This window comes from Rhinatrema bivittatum, chromosome 8 (assembly GCF_901001135.1).
Source record: "Rhinatrema bivittatum chromosome 8, aRhiBiv1.1, whole genome shotgun sequence".
NCBI classification, from domain to species: Eukaryota; Metazoa; Chordata; class Amphibia; order Gymnophiona; family Rhinatrematidae; genus Rhinatrema; species Rhinatrema bivittatum.
In genome coordinates, this window is record NC_042622.1 from 69765805 (window position 1) to 69782880 (window position 17076).

The 17076-nt window shown below is 44.7% G+C and overlaps 1 protein-coding gene across 4 annotated transcripts in view; it reads left to right on the top strand.

The window, feature by feature from the left end:
- Nucleotides 1-17076, top strand: part of CHD6 (chromodomain helicase DNA binding protein 6) — a 586770-nt gene that overhangs the window by 508473 nt on the left and 61221 nt on the right. For all 4 annotated transcript variants that reach the window (XM_029614845.1, XM_029614844.1, XM_029614846.1 and 1 more), the window contains one exon: nt 4281-4400. In XM_029614845.1, coding sequence (XP_029470705.1) covers nt 4281-4400 — 120 coding nt within the window. The remainder of the gene's footprint in view (nt 1-4280; nt 4401-17076) is intronic.

Here is a 17076-nt window from a genome sequence, read left to right on the forward strand (position 1 = left end):
GTTGAGCATAAAACACTTTTTGGTCTGAATTTGGGGCATACACATTCACCAATGTATATAATACACCCCTGATACTCAAATTTAACTAGCAGAAAGCGACTCTCAGGATCTTCCACATGATGTTTGATTATGTAGTCATGACCCTTTTTAAAGAGTACACACACTCCCGCGTACTTGCTATGCTTGTGTGCCGCTGTAAAAAAACTATAAGCCCAATCCGGCCATGCTAGAAGGTGCTCGTAACGCCTCTTTAAGTGCGTTTCCTGCAGGCAGATAATAGCAGCAGTATGATTCTGTAAGTCCTGCTTCAACAACTGCCGTTTTCGTGGGATGTTGAGGCCTTTGGTATTTAAAGAAAAAATATTAAGCGCCATCCCTTATGGATTTAAGGTGTTCCCGAGCTTCCCATAAGGAACAGTGGCCAAAGCAATGTATATGTCAGATTGCAAACAAGCTAAACTCCCACCTACCAACATACCAATTTTGTGACTGTCCCCCCTTCCCCCCCCCCCCCCCCCCTACCCCTCCCCTATCCCCCTTCGCCCGTGCCAAAACAACATGGTCCCCCAGCAAAGGTGCGGAGAGCCGGTGTGCCCCTCAACCACAGACCTAGTCACCCCAGCAGCCAAACGCTTAACCCCGTGGCCCCACCCCCCCCCCAATCTTGTTCCCTTATAACTTGAATAATACAAACTGCAACAGTAGGCGAACGCAGATATAAAACTGTGAACAACACTTATATTATAACTGAAGTCCCTGATAGTACTCGGATAGTTTAGCCGGTGTCAAAAAAGAAAAAGGAAAAAACAGCTAACCAGTCTGTGTTTAAACACAGGGAACTTCAATTAGTTCAGCCCTGCCCGACCATGTCGGATTGCTCTTTGTGTCCAAGGTTCCTCCGCAAGCGTCGTCCTCCCTGCTCGACCCGCTGCCATTTCGGAGGTGCAGGGCGCTCCCGCGCCGCTGTCGATGCCGGCATTTGAACGCTGAGGCCGGCGGCTGTCAAAATGGCCGCTGCATCTCCCGGAGTGTATACCCTAGACGTCACACCTTCGATAGTTATGGCCAGGCCAGTTGGAAAAAGCCAGCGATATCTTGCTTTTGCTTGCCTGAGAGCAGCTGTTATTTCCTTATACTCATACCGGCGTTTAAGAGTCCCGGGCGAAAGATCTGCATAGACAGCAATAGAATGCCCTTCCCATTCCCAGGTTTGTTGTTTGCGCGCTGCGATAAGAATTTTCTCTTTGATAGGAAATCTGAGAAAGCAAGCAATGAGATCACGCGGATGATTCTGCGACCTCAGACCCTGAAGTCTATGTGCCCTCTCGATCTCTATCTGCTCTGCGTCTATCGCCGTCTCCCCCTCCTGGGGCCTGACTCAAGAAGAAAGCACTGATTCGGCGCATGACCGCATGGCAATCTCGGTATGCCTCAGTATCGGGAACCCCACGAACTCTCAAATTACACCGGCGATTCCGGTTTTCAAGATCTTCTAGCTTAAGCATCATATCCGTGTTGGTTTTGTCGAGGTCTCCACATTTCGAGTGTAGTTTATCAAGTTTGTCAGATTGCACTTCTAGCCGAAGATCACAGTCGTCCACTCTCCGGCCTATCTCCACCATCTCCTCTCGGAGTTCTGCGAATTTGTCCAGCATCTCCCTCTTGTGAGCCTTAAGATCCCGCCGAATATCGCTAAACCACTGTCGGAATTCGTCCCGCGTGGGCATTGGCGGCTGCTGGTGTAGCTCCTCTTCCGCTGATTTTTCCCCATCCGACTCAGGGGGATCCACCGGTTCAGCTTCCTCTGCATCCTTTGGGCCGGCCCGAGCCCCTGTATTCTTGCTGTAGGAATACTGGCTCAAATCTGTGCCTTTTCTTTTCGCTGCCATTACTGCGAACCCTTCAGGGAACGATTTCTGCTAAGTTTGCGGTACTTGGGGGGTGATGGATATCGATTCACTTAAGAATTATATGTTGGCTCGCTGGAGCTCTGAATCAAGCTGCCATCTTGATCGGTGACGTCACCGCCCTCCTACCTTTTACTCTTTAAACCAGTTTAATAGGGCAGTGCCTTCAGATTCCTACAGTGCTTTGATGAATATTCCTTGTATAGAGAAGCAATACTATGAAACACACAGACTCTTCCAGAGAAACTCAGCTATATTAAGTTCACACATTACAGCAGATACTGCACAAAAACAGAGTGAGACAGTTAAGTGTACTTCCTAGAAAATTGGGCATCAAAATGGCAGATGAAATTTAATGTGGACAAGTGCAAGATGATGCATATAGGGAAAAATAACCCAAGCTATAGTTACACAATGATAGGTTCCATATTAGGTGCTACAACCCAAGAAAGAGATCTAGGCGTCACAGTGGATAACACATTGAAATTGTCGGTTCAGTGTGCTGCGGCAGTCAAAATAGCAAACAGAATGTTGGGAATTATTAGAAAGGGAATGGTGAATAAAATGGAAAATGTCATAATGCCTTTATATTGCTCCATGGTGAGACCGCACCTTGAATACTGTGTACAATTCTGGTCGCCGCATCTCAAAAAAGATATAATTGCGATGGAGAAGGTACAGAGAAGGGTGACCAAAATGATAAAGGGAATGGAACAGCTCCCCTATGAAGAAAGACTAAAGAGGTTAGGACTTTTCAGCTTGGAGAAGAGACTGCTGAGGGGGGGGTATGATAGAGGTGTTTAAAATCATGAGAGGTCTAGAACAGGTAGATGTGAATCTGTTTTCTACTCTTTCGTATAATAGAAACACTAGGGGGCACTCCATGAAGTTAGCATGTGGCACATTTAAAACTAATCGGAGAAAGTTCTTTTTCACTCCACGCACAATTAAACTCTGGAATTTGTTGCCAGAAGATGTGGTTAGTGCAATTAGTATAGCTGTGTTTAAAAAAGGATTGGATAAGTTCTTGGAGGAGAAGTCCATTACCTGCTATTAATTAAGTTGACTTAGATAATAACCACCGCTATTACTAGCAACGGTAACATGGAATAAACTTAGTTTTTGGGTACTTGCCAGCTTCTTATGGCCTGGATTGGCCACTGTTGGAAACAGGATGCTGGGCTTGATGGACCCTTGGTCTGACCCAGTATGGCATGTTCTTATGTTCTTAGCTAATTCCCAAACTCCTTCTAAACTCTTTCTTCCTCTTTCATGAACTATTGAACCCATTGTCCTTAGTCTGTTACTGGGGGGAAATCAGAGGTATTGCAATTATTATCAAACTCATAGTAAGCTGCATTTCATTCTTTCATTAGAATAATATGGAAGTTAACTTGTGATGAACCATTTCCTCAGCTGTCATAGGGAGACTTCAGGAATTTTCCAGCTTCTGAGTGTCTGGTGTATCTGAATAGCTTCTAAGTACAGTGGCCAATCTCTAACAGCCCTATATTGCTTAGCTTGTGTAACAAACTGATCACTGGGAACACTGCAGTGTCATGAACTGATAATACCATGCCCCTACAGCATTGCACCTCCTCTCTATGTCAGAATAACAGGGGTGATGGCATTCTGGTCCTGCTTTTCTGAGGTACTTGTACTGTATGTGCCAGTATAAATGATCTGAGCTGTAAAGCATACACCTATGTGAGCGTCTGTACAATGGGATGATGACCTCTTGGTCAGGCAGTGCTGTTACACATGTACAGTACTCTGGTATGTGTGTCTGTCAGTATAGCAGAGGTGGGGGTTTTTAGGTTGTTTTCCATAATCTTGTCCTCCCGGTTCAGATCAAGTTTATTATTTTCAGCAGACAGGGAAGTGATCCATTGAGTGGGACAAGGTGACAAAACAACATACAGTACATGACCCTGTCCTTCATATTTTTTCATGTTTTTGTCCTACATCCCTTTCTGTAAATAGGTCAAGCACTACAGCACCTTGCCTTTGGCAAGAGAGTAGACTGCAACTTGCAGCTTTATAAAAAACCAGTGTTAGTATTTGTGTTAGACCAGACTGCTGGTATCATTGGAAGAGCAATAAGTGCTTGCCTCTCTTGTCTCCCAGGGGTCATGTATACTACACCAAAAGCACTCCTAGATTACAGGTCCGAAGCCTGAATTAGGAGTAGAAGCTCCATCTCTTACTTGGCAATTAAAAATTCTAACCATTGAGCCACAAACCCTGTATGTCACTTAATATTTACAGACAAAATTCAGTGAGAAAAAAGTAGTTTTAGTGGAGCAGGGGCTGTAATATGTTGCATTCTGATTTGGAAAAGAACATTTTTAATATTGAAATATTACTTTCTAGAGTTTTTCAGATAAGCCCAAACAAAGAAGGCAGCGTTGCAAGGATCCAAACAAGCTGGACATAAACACTCTGACTGGGGAAGAGAGAGTGCCAGTGGTACACAAGAGTACAGGACGGAGGGTAAGAAAAGAAGTCTAATATTTTGTCTTAAATCAATAATTTTAAATGTTTTGCTAAAGTTATTCAATCTCCAGCTATCACCATTTTAAGGAACTTGGAAGTTTTCAAATGACTTGAGCTTAGCCCAAGAAAAGTTACCCTTACAGTTTACTGGCTAAGTCTTGGCACTATTTAAAGAGGAATGGATTTCATTCACAGCTCTGGCCCCTGCTTTTCAGGGTGACTGAAGCTAGCAGTGTGAAATATAACTAAAAACTAGTTCGTTGTGCATTTTGATATAATTATTGAACATTTGTCTGCTCTTAATGTGCTGTATTGCTTGCACGTTTATTGCAAAGAATAAGATCAAGGGAAAGAGAGAAGGAAAGAGACCAGGTAGATGCTGCTGATTGTATGCAGTGGAAAGATCTTCAGCAGTGACTGGACATTAGACACTGGACATCATTATACATATGTAATATCACTGCAGTACTGCTTAGCTAGCAGCTGAATGTCGATGCAAGAAATTAGGGAAAGTTATCCTCTCTGGTTCCTTGGCTAGTTGCCAAATGGATTCCTAGGGGTGCGTTTTAATACCCCACAACTAGGAAGTGCCATTGGAACCATGCTTGGGAAGAAAGGAGGTAGCCAAGCCAGTATAGGTAGTAAGTCTGTATGTATTTTGTATATGCAAATTTTACCAAGGATTTTCAAAGCAAAATTATGTTCATAAGTTTCTCCGTGGACAAGCAGGATGGTAGTCCTCACAAATGGGTGACATCATCAGATGGAGCCCCCGATGCAGAAAACTTATGTCAACGTTTCTAGAACTTTGACTAGGCACACTGAGCATGCCCAACATGCCCTATACCATGCATCCATGTGGGGTCCCTCTACAGTCTCTTCTGCGGAACTGTAAGCCTCATGGTCTTTTGAGCTCACTTTGGCTGTTTCTGGCCTAGTAGAAAACTTCTTTTTTTCTTTGCATTTTTTTTCGCAGTTTTCAGTATCTTTCCATCACTGGGTCCCTCTCTGCCTTCCCATAGTATCCTAGTCAGGGTTTTGGCATTTCTGGTAAGTTTCCTTTCGTGGTTGATTACCCCCGTGGCAGCAGTGTCCGGGTGCTTGATGGCCACCACTTTTGTTTTGTGTCTGCGCCCCCTTTTGTTTGGTCATGTCCACATCTGTTTTTTGTTGATGCCCCTATGCCCAAGGACCATGTCCATTTCGGATCCTCATGAGATATGTGTCCTCTGTCTGGAGGCACCGGATGACTTTTGGGGTTGTCGCTTGTGCACCCAAATGATCCTGAAGGGACGTTGGCTTCGACTTGGCAAGACTGATCAGCTCTTCGGGTCAAGGAAGTCCAAGCCATCAGCATCTGCATCAATGGACCTTGGAACCGCACCAATTGACATTAGGTCATCAACATCGGTGGGACCATTGGTGCCATCAGCGGATAGGGGCACCAGAGACCATCCGTTATCGATGTCTGGGCTGAGGACGCTGGGTTCATTGTCTTCAACCTCTGCACTGGGGAAAGACTGGGCCGAGCACCAAAGGATGCCTAAGAAGCATTGGCACCGGTCCCCATCAATGCACGGTGCTGGGCACAGGGATGCACCTGCTTTTGCCTTGATGCCCCCAAAGTGACCCTGTGCCAAGGAGGGTTCATCTGTCGATGCTGGAGGTCCGAGATGGTCTACACCGATCCTGGTGCCAGTCACCGATCCACCTCGTGGGTCTGAAGAAGATCTGGCCACCCCTCCTTCCTCCCAGTCTGTGTTGCCAAAGGTAACATTTGAGGAGGACCTAGAGCGTCAAGTCCAGCTAGTGGTGGATCAGGCACTGCAGAGCATTAGGCCTGTGGCACCCGAAGGCACCAGAGCCGATATTGCCCATCATCCTACCGCTTGTGGAGAAGCTCAACTTGCTCATCGGTGCGTTACTGATCCAGTTGGTTCTGGTTCCTGGGATGGCACTGGTGCGTGGCGGGGCACCAAGGCTGCCCTATACCAATACAGCAGTCATTGCCGGTTCATCCGAGGAGAAAGCTCCACCAAGGCCGGAAGAGACGCTGAGGTCTGTAATCCCCCATCCAGTTCTACTGGTACCTTCACCTTTGGAAAAAGGCTGAGGTTTTAGGGCCCCATATCCTGTAGCATACAGTGAGGATGAGGGTCCCCACTGGGAGATGATCCGATGGAGTCTTCCTCCATGGGCTCTGATGGTCTCCTGTCAGACCCTTCTCCTCCAGATGAGCAGAGCAAGTCCCCGCCTGAGGACTTGACATTCGCAGGGTTTGTGAGGGTAATGGTGAAAGACATCCCGTTTCAACTTTTAACAGAGGAGGATGTCAGGCACAAAACGCTTGAGATCCTCCAGTTCAAGGAGCCTCCTGAGGAGATTATGGCAGTACTGGTACACGAGATCCTTAAGAAGTTGCTGCTGAGGATATGGGAACACTCCCTCACAGTGCTTTCCGTTAAGAAGAAGGCAGATGTAGTCTACCTCGTCCAGAAGACTTCTGGATTCAGTAAGTGTCAGCTGCCTCACCAGTCGATGGCGGTTGAATCCGCTCTCAAGAGAGCCAAGTGCTCTCTGATCCATTTCTCAGTACCCCCGGGGAGCAATGGAAGATCTTGGGAGGAAGGTGTTCCAAGGCACCATGCTTATTGCCCGCATCGCTGCCTACCAGATCTACATGAGCCAGTACTTGTGGGACATCTGGAAGCAGGTGCAGGAGTGGCTGAACAGCTGCCTCAACAGCAGCAAGACACCCTCTTGTCGCTGGTGCACAAGGGTCTGGAGTGCGGAAAACATGAGGTCTCTGCGACCTACAATGTTTTCGAAATGGCATCGAGTGTCTCTGCAGCGGGAATTGGCGCCCACAAAATATCATGGCTGCGGGCCTCGGATCTCCAACCGGAGATACAGGAACAACTTGCTAACATGCTGAGTACTGGAGAGAATCTCTTTGGAGATGGGGTGAGGGGTGCTGTGGCCCAACATCAGGACTAACATGAAACCCTCCAACAACTCTCCACCATTATTCCAGATCTGTCCTCCTCCTCCTCCTCCAGGAGGCCATCGAGACCAGGGCCAAGGAAGTCTTTCTTTTGCTAGAGGAAGTACTATCTTCTGCCTCCTCGCTCCCATCAACACCATCAGGACTCCTGCGGCCGTCCTAGGCAACAAAGATCCCCCAAACCACAGCCAGTTCCTCAGTCAACTCCATACCCTGGACGATGGACACTCTGGTCAGGGGCAGGATGCGGTTCTTTGCGAACCAGTGGCCCAGTGTAATCTTGGACTAGTGGGTTCTGTCCATCGTCCACCAAGGGTACCAATTGAATCTATAGAGTGTCCCACCAAATTGTCCTCTGTTTCCACATTGGGGGCCGGTAGCGCATCAGGAAGTACTGGGGAACTGGGGAAACTTTGGGGAAAGGGGAGACTTTTCCGAAAGGACGGGCTCCACCTTAACCAGAGTGGAACCAAGCTGCTGGCACTAACTTTCAAAAAGGAGATAGAGCAGCTTTTAAACTAGAACAAGGGGGAAAGCCGACAGTCACTCAGCAGTGCATGGTTCGGAGAAATGTATCCTTGAAGGATACTAATGAAACAGGAGAGTTAGGGCATCCCAACAGAGAGGTTCCATCAAAAGCAAACATAGTTCATATGCCTATATGTAAAAAATCACCAAAGCTAATGATTACCGAATTATCCCAAACAACTGAAAAGCAGGTTGTTAAAACAAGCAAAAACCACACTTTGAAATGTCTGTATGCCAATGCCAGAAGTCTAAGAAGTAAGATGGGAGAGTTAGAGTGTTTAGCAGCAAATGATAAGATTGACATAATTGGCATCACAGAGACTTGATGGAAGGAGGATAACCAATGGGACAGTGCTATATCAGGGTACAAATTATATCGCAATGATAGGGAGGATCAACTTGGTGGGGGTGTGGCACTTTATGTCCGGGAGAGTATAGAGTCCAACAGGATAAAGATCATACAAGAGAGTAAATGCTCAGTAGAATCTATATGGGTAGAAATCCCATGTGTGTTGGGTAAGAGTATAGTGATAGGAGTATACTACAGTCCACCTGGACAAAATGGTCAGACAGATGATGAAATGCTAAGAGAAATCAGGGAAGCAAACCAATTTGGCAGTGCAATAGTAATGGGAGATTTCAATTACCCCAATATTGACTGGGTAAATGTAACATCAGGACTTGCTAGAGACATAAAGTTCCTGGATGTAATAAATGACTGCTTCATGGAGCAATTGGTTCAGGAACCTACAAGAGAGGGAGCTATTTTAGATTTAATTCTTAGTGGAACGCAAGATTTGGTGAAAGAAGTAACGGTGGTGGGGCCACTTGGCAACAGTGATCATAACATGATCAAATTTAAACTAATAACTGGAAGGGGGACAATAAGTAAATCTGCAGCTCTAACACTAAATTTTAAAAAGGAAAACTTTGATAAAATGAGGAAAATAGTTAGAAAAAAACTGAAAGGTGCAGCTGCAAAGGTTAAAAGTGTTCAACAGGCTTGGACATTGTTTAAAAATACAATCCTAGAGGCACAGTCCATATGTATTCCGCGCATTAAGAAAGGTGGAAGGAAGGCAAAACGATTACCGTCATGGTTAAAAGGTGAGGTGAAAGAGGCTATTTTAGCCAAAAAAACATCCTTCAAAAATTGGAAGAAGGATCCATCTGAAGAAAATAGGATAAAACATAAGCATTGTCAAGGTAAGTGTAAAACATTGATAAGACAGGCGAAGAGAGAATTTGAAATGAAGTTGGCCATAGAGGCAAAAACTCATAATAAAAACTTTTTTAAATATATCCAAAGCAAGAAACCTGTGAGGGAGTCGGTTGGACCATTAGATGACAGAGGGGTTAAAGGGGCTCTTAGGGAAGATAAGGCCATTGCAGAAAGACTAAATGAATTCTTTGCCTCCGCGTTTACTAATGAGGATGTTGGGGAGATACCAGTTCCGGAGATGGTTTTCAGGGGTGATGACTCAGACGAACTGAACGAAATCACTGTGAACCTGGAAGATGTAGTAGGCCAGATTGACAAACTAAAGAGTAGCAAATCACCTGGACCGGATGGTATACATCCTAGGGTTCTGAAGGAACTCAAAAATGAAATTTCTGATCTATTAGTTAAAATTTGTAACCTATCATTAAAATCATCCATTGTACCTGAAGACTGGAGGGTGGCCAATGTAACCCCAATATTTAAAAAAGGCTCCAGGGGCGATCCGGGTAATTATAGACCAGTGAGCCTGACTTCAGTGCCGGGAAAAATAGTGGAAACTATTCTCAAGATCAAAATTGTAGAGCATATAGAAAGACATGATTTAATGGGACACAGTCAACATGGATTTACCCAAGGGAAGTCTTGCCTAACAAATCTGCTTCATTTTTTTGAAGGGGTTAATAAACATGTGGATAAATGTGAACCGGTAGATGTAGTGTATTTGGATTTTCAGAAGGCGTTTGACAAAGTCTCTCATGAGAGGCTTCTACGAAAACTAAAAAGTCATGGGATAGGAGGCGATGTCCTTTCGTGGATTACAAACTGGTTAAAAGACAGGAAACAGAGAGTAGGATTAAATGGTCAATATTCTCAGTGGAAAAGGGTAAACAGTGGAGTACCTCAGGGATCTGTATTGGGACCGGTGCTTTTCAATATATATATATATAAATGATCTGGAAAGGAATACGACGAGTGAGGTTATCAAATTTGCGGATGATACAAAATTATTCAGAGTAGTTAAATCACAGGCAGACTGTGATACATTACAGGAGGACCTTGCAAGACTGGAAAATTGGGCATCCAAATGGCAGATGAAATTTAATGTGGACAAGTGCAAGGTGATGCACATAGGGAAAAATAACCCTTGCTGTAGTTACACGATGTTAGGTTCCATGTTAGGAGCTACCACCCAGGAAAAAGATCTAGGCATCATAGTGGATAATAATTTAAAATCGTCGGCTCAGTGTGCTGCAGCAGTCAAAAAAGCAAATAGAATGTTAGGAATTATTAGGAAGAGAATGGTTAATAGAACGGAAAATGTCATAATGCCTCTGTATCGCTCCATGGTGAGACCGCACCTTGAATACTGTGTACAATTCTGGTCGCCGCATCTCAAAAAAGATATAGTTGCGCTGGAGAAGGTACAGAGAAGGGCAACCAAAATGATAAAGGGGATGGAACAGCTCCCCTATGAGGAAAGGCTGAAGAGTTTAGGGCTGTTCAGCTTGGAGAAGAGACGGCTGAGGGGGGATATGATAGAGGTCTTTAAGATCATGAGAGGTCTTGAACGAGTAGATGTGACTCGGTTATTTACACTTTCGAATAATAGAAGGACTAGGGGGCATTCCATGAAGTTAGCAAGTAACACATTTAAGACTAATCGGAGAAAATTCTTTTTCACTCAACGCACAATAAAGCTCTGGAATTTGTTGCCAGAGAAGGTAGTTAGTGCAGTTAGTGTAGCTGGGTTCAAAAAAGGTTTGGATAAGTTCTTGGAGGAGAAGTCCATTAATGGCTATTAATCAATTATACTTAGGGAATAGCCACTGCTATTAATTGCATCAGTAGCATGGGTTCTTCTTAGTGTTTGGGTAATTGCCAGGTTCTTGTGGCCTGCTTTTTGGCCTCTGTTGGAAACAGGATGCTGGGCTTGATGGACCCTTGGTCTGTCCCAGCATGGCAATTTCTTATGTTCTTATGTTCTTACTTTGAGCAGAGCTCTCCTCCCTTTTAACAGCCAGTGCTATCAAGCCCCTACCACCAGGGCAAAGAGGGTGGGGATTCTACTCCAGGCACTTCCTGATTCCAAGTAGAGCAGGAGGACTTCGTTCCATCCTAGACTTAAGACCTTGAACAAGGAGGACTGGCTAGGCTCCCTTTACCTAAAGGACACATACACTCATATCGAGATCTTCCCTGGTCACAGAAAGTATCTCCAATTGTGGTGGGAACAATGGGTGTTTCTGTTCAGGCTGTGTCCGCCCCACAGGTCTTCACAAAATGTTTGGCCATAGTGGCAGTGTGCCTTCAAAGACTTGGAGTGCATGTCTTCCCGTACCTGGATGATTGCCTGGTCAAGAGTACATCTCAGGCAGGGATCACCAGGTCCTTGCACTTGACCAGTTGGGCATTGGAGTTACTAAGGTTCATTCTCAACTACCCAAAGTCCCATCTCAGCCCATCGCCTCAATTGGACTTCATAGGAGCCCTGCTAGACATGGCTAAGATGAAGGCCTTTCTGCCTCACCAGGGGGCTGTCGCTGTGGCAACCACTGCGACAGAGATTCAACAGAGCCAGCAGGTATCTGCCTGGCACATGTTGAGGCTGTTGGGCCATATGACTGCAAATATCCATGTTACTCCCTTGGCATATTTACACATGCACATAGCCCAATGGACCCTGATGAGTCAGTGGGGCCAGGCCACTCAGAGCCTCCAGGATTGCATCCGAATCACCATAGTCTGTCCAGGACAAATTGTACTGGTGGCGAGTACTTTCCAATCTGGAACAGGGGATCTAACTTCAGAGGCTCACCACTCAAATTGTCCTTACCATACATGAATCTCCCCTGGGGTGGGGAGCTCATGTTGATGGGCTCGTTACCTAGGGTCTTTGGTCCACTCAAGAACATTCTTGTCAAATCAACTTCCTGAAGCTTCAGGCAATCAAGTATGTGCTATGGGCTTTCAGAGATTGACTGTCCAACAAAGTTGTCCTGATCCAGACCAACAACCAGGTAGCCATGTGGTATGTCAACAAGCAGGGATGTACGGGATCGTACCTCCTGTATTAGGAAGTGGTCCAGATATGGTTGTGGGCCCTATCCCACAGGATAGGGCCATGTTTCTGGCCGGGACGAAGAACATGGTAGAGGATAGGCTGAGTCGAGCCTTCAATCCTCAAAAGTGGTCCTTGGACCTGAGGGTAGCGAATTAGATTTTCCCCCTCTGGGGGAGCCCGGACATAGATCTGTTCGTGTCCCCCTGCAACAGGAAGGTGCTTCAGTTCTCCTCCCTGCACAGGACAGATGGCAAAACCAGCCTTAGATGCCCTTGCACTTCATTGGGGCAAGCGTCTTCTGTATGCATATCCTCCAATTCCCTTAGTGACAAAGACTGTCTTGATTCTCATAGCCCCTCATTGGCCGAGAAATGTCTGGTTTCCACTCCTTCAGGAGTTGTCCATCTGGAGCCCGATCCGTCTGAGGACTTCCCCAGATCTCATCATGTAAGACCAAGGCAGGCCGTGGCATCCCATACTCCAGGCCATGTCTCTCACAGCCTGGATGTTGAGAGGTTAATCCTAAGCTGCTTGATCTTTCAGAGACAATGTCTCGGGTCCTGGTGGCATCTAGAAAGCCTTCCACTAGAAAGTCCTATGGACTGAAGTGGAGGAGCTTTTCTGTGTGAACAGATGGCCCTAGATCCTTTCTCCTGCCCCACACAAAAACTGCTTGATTACATTCTCCACCTGTCGGAATCTGGCTTAAAAACCAACTCTGTTAGAATTCATCTTAGAGCAATTGGCGCATTCCACCATAGTGTAGATGGTGTGCCCATCTCTGTTCAGCCTATAGTTGTATGTTTCATGCGGGATTTGCTTCAATTGACGCCTCCCATAGGGCCTCCTGCTGTGTCTTGAGACCTCAACATGGTGTTAACTCAGCTGATGAAAGCTCCTTTTGAGCCACTGCGCACCTATGACCTGAAGTACCTGACCTGGAAGGTCATAAGAACATAAGAACATGCCATACTGGGTCAGACCAAGGGTCCATCAAGCCCAGCATCCTGTTTCCAACAGTGGCCAATCCAGGCCATAAGAACCTGAGAAGTACCCAAAAACTAAGTCTATTCCATGTTACCGTTGCTAGTAATAGCAGTGGCTATTTTCTAAGTCAACTTAATTAATAGCAGGTAATGGACTTCTTCTCCAATAACTTATCCAATCCTTTTTTAAACATAGTTATACTAACTGCACTAACCACATCCTCTGGCAACAAATTCCAGAGTTTAATTGTGCGTTGAGTAAAAAAGAACTTTCTCCGATTAGTTTTAAATGTGCCACATGCTAACTTCATGGACTGCCCCCTAGTCTTTCTATTATCCGAAAGAGTAAAAAACCAATTCACATCTACCTGTTCTAGACCTCTCATGATTTTAAACATCTCTATCATATCCCCCCTCAGCCGTCTTTTCTCCAAGCTGAAAAGTCCTAACCTCATAGGGGAGCTGTTCCATTCCCCTTATCATTTTGGTAGCCCTTCTCTGTACCTTCGCCATCGCAATTTGAGATGCAGTGACCAGAATTGTACACAGTATTCAAGGTGCGGTCTCACCATGGAGCGATACAGAGGCATTATGACATTTTCCGTTTTATTCACCATTCCCTTTCTAATAATTCCCAACATTCTGTTTGCTTTTTTGACTGCCGCAGCATACTGAACCGACGATTTCAATGTGTTATCCACTATGACGCATAGATCTCTTTCTTGGGTTGTAGCACCTAATATGGAACCTAACATTGTGTAACTATAGCATGGGTTATTTTTCCCTATATGCAACACCTTGCACTTATCCACATTAAATTTCATCTGCCATTTTGATGCCCAATTTTCCAGTCTCACAAGGTCTTCCTGCAATTTATCACAGTCTGCTTGTGATTTAACTGCTCTGAACAATTTTGTATCATCTGCAAATTTGATTATCTCACTCGTCGTATTTCTTTCCAGAACATTTATAAATATATTGAAAAGTAAGGGTCCCAAAACAGATCCCTGAGGCACTCCACTGCCCACTCCCTTCCACTGAGAAAACTGTCCATTTAATCCTACTCTCTGTTTCCTGTCTTTTAGCCAGTTTGCAATCCACGAAAGGACATCGCCACCTATCCCATGACTTTTCCTAGAAGCCTCTCATGAGAAAGTTTGTCAAATGCCTTCCGAAAATCCTAGTATACTACATCTAGCGGTTCACCTTTGTCCACATGTTTATTAACTCCTTCAAAAAAGTGAAGCAGATTTGTGAGGCAAGACTTGCCTTGGGTAAAGCCATGCTGACTTTGTTCCATTAAACCGTGTCTTTCTATATGTTCTGTGTTTTTGATGTTTAGAACACGTTCCATTATTTTTCCTGGCACTGAAGTCAGGCTAACCGGTCTGTAGTTTCCCGGATCGCTCCTGGAGCCCTTTTTAAATATTGGGGTTCCATTAGCTATCCTCCAGTCTTCAGGTACAATGGATGATTTTAATGATAGGTTACAAATTTTTACTAATAGGTCTGAAATTTCATTTTTTAGTTCCTTCAGAACTCTGGGGTATATACCATCCGGTCCAGGTGATTTACTACTCTTCAGTTTGTCAATCAGGTCTACCACATCTTCTAGGTTCACCGTGATTTGATTCAGTCCATCTGAATCATTACCCATGAAAACCTTCTCCAGTACGTGTACCTCCCCAACATCCTCTTCAGTAAACACCGAAGCAAAGAAATCATTTAATCTTTCCGCGATGACCTTATCTTCTCTAAGTGCCCCTTTAACCCCTCGATTATCTAATGGTCCAACTGACTCCCCCACAGGCTTTCTGCTTCGGATATATTAAGAAAGTTTTTACTGTGAGTTTTTGCCTCTACGGCCAACTTCTTTTCAAATTCTCTCTTAGCCTGTCTTATCAATGTCTTACATTTAACTTGCCAAGCGTATAGGGTCAGCGTGCTCCAGGTTGTAGTGATATATCCACCTTATACTAAGTTTTATCACAACAGGGTGGTCTTACGTATGTACCCTAAGTTCCTGCCTAAGGTGGTGATGGATTTTCATTTTGATCAGTCAGTCATCCTGCCAATATTCTTTCCCAGGCCCCATTCGCACCAAGGCGAATGAGCACTGCGCGTTTTGGACTGCAAGTGAGCTTTAGACTTCTATCTGGAGCGGACAGAAGCCTGTAGTTAGTCCACTCAACTTTTTGTTTCTTTTGATAAAAATAGGTTGGGCATTGCCGTTGCCAAACAGACACTATCCAATTGGCTAGCAGATTGTATCTCTTTCTGTTATGCCCAGGCAGGACTGCATCTTGGGGGTCATGTTAAGATTCATTCTGTCAGAGCCATGGCAGCATTGGTGGCCCACTTGCGAGTAGTCCCTCTGGAGGAGATCTGCAAGGCTGTGACATGGAGCTCTCTCCACACATTCACATCGCATTACTATCTGGATAGGGATCGCGACGCAACAGTAGGTTCGGCCAATCTGTCCTTCGGAACCTGTTTGATTTGTAGAACCCAACTCTCCCCTATTGTTTGGTTTCAAGCTGTCTCCCTCTCTGTTACCAACAGCACCGGTGTTGTTATGGCTGTTGGCACCTGGATAGGTGTCTGTAGCTAGGGATTCACCCATGTGTGAGGACTACCATCCTTCTTGTCCTCAGAGAAAGTAGAGTTGCTTACCTGTAACAGGTGTTCTCCGAGGAAAGCAGAATGTTAGTCCTCATAAAACCCGCCCACCACCCCATGGAGTTGGGTTTCTTTTATTTTTATTTTTATTGAAATTCTATGTTACGAGACTTGAAGAGGACCCCGTGTGAACGCGTGGTATAGGGCATGTTGGGCATGTTCAGTGTGCATAGTCAAAGTTCTAGAAATTTTGACATATGTTTTCTACATCAGAGCTCCATCTGATGATTTCAACCATGTGTGAGGACTAACATCCTGCTGTCCTCGGAGAACACTGTTAAGGTAAACAATTCTGCATTACTTTGCAAATTCTCTGGTAATTGGACCAGAACATGTACAAATAACCTCACATAAATTTACACCACCTCTTTGGAGTGTGTAACTTATACACATACATTTTCACAGATACACCTATGCAACCCCCCTCCATTCCTCCCCCCTTCCCCCAAATGCCTCTCTGCAGATCACATAAAAGTATACGTGTATTTTTATATCCACAAAATCCCAAGCTATTTTTGTACAGCCATTTACATGCATAAAACCAGGTTTTATGCATGTAAATGGCTTTGAAAATTACCCCCACGGTGACAAGTATTGACCATCCAAGTACTGACCATCCAAAAAGTGACACTGAAATTATCTATAGTGAGAGAAGATAAGTCAAGCATGAGGAATCCCTGATGGGAAACAGAGAGGAAATACTGTAAGTAAAAAGAAAAACAAGCTAATGAACTGAATAAAGATCATGGTTTGGCTCTTCACAGTAACATATTCATTCGCCTTTCCCTTATGTAAAACCTTATACAAGTGAGTCGTTTCACAACAACAAGAAAACAGGAGAAACTCTTTGCTTCCTTTAAGCCATGCATCCTGATACTCTGAGTGATCAGTTTGAGATGCTCATAAATATACAGCACAGTGCACTGGAACAAAGCTAAAGGAAGAGGACAGCAGAAACAGAGAAATGATAAAGGGAGATGCATAGAAAAGAGTCAACTGAAGAAAAAAGTAAAAATGTACCAGAGATTTGAGAAGACTTCAGGAGTCTTAGAGCTTAGGGGACAAAGAAGAAGAGAGAGAAGAAAGGGAAAAGTTGGGAAGAAAGTCATGAAAAGTAAGTAAACAGACAAAAGAGAAAAGAAGAAAAAAAACAGCTAGACACATGCAACAGTGTCTGAAGGACTTTATTTTAG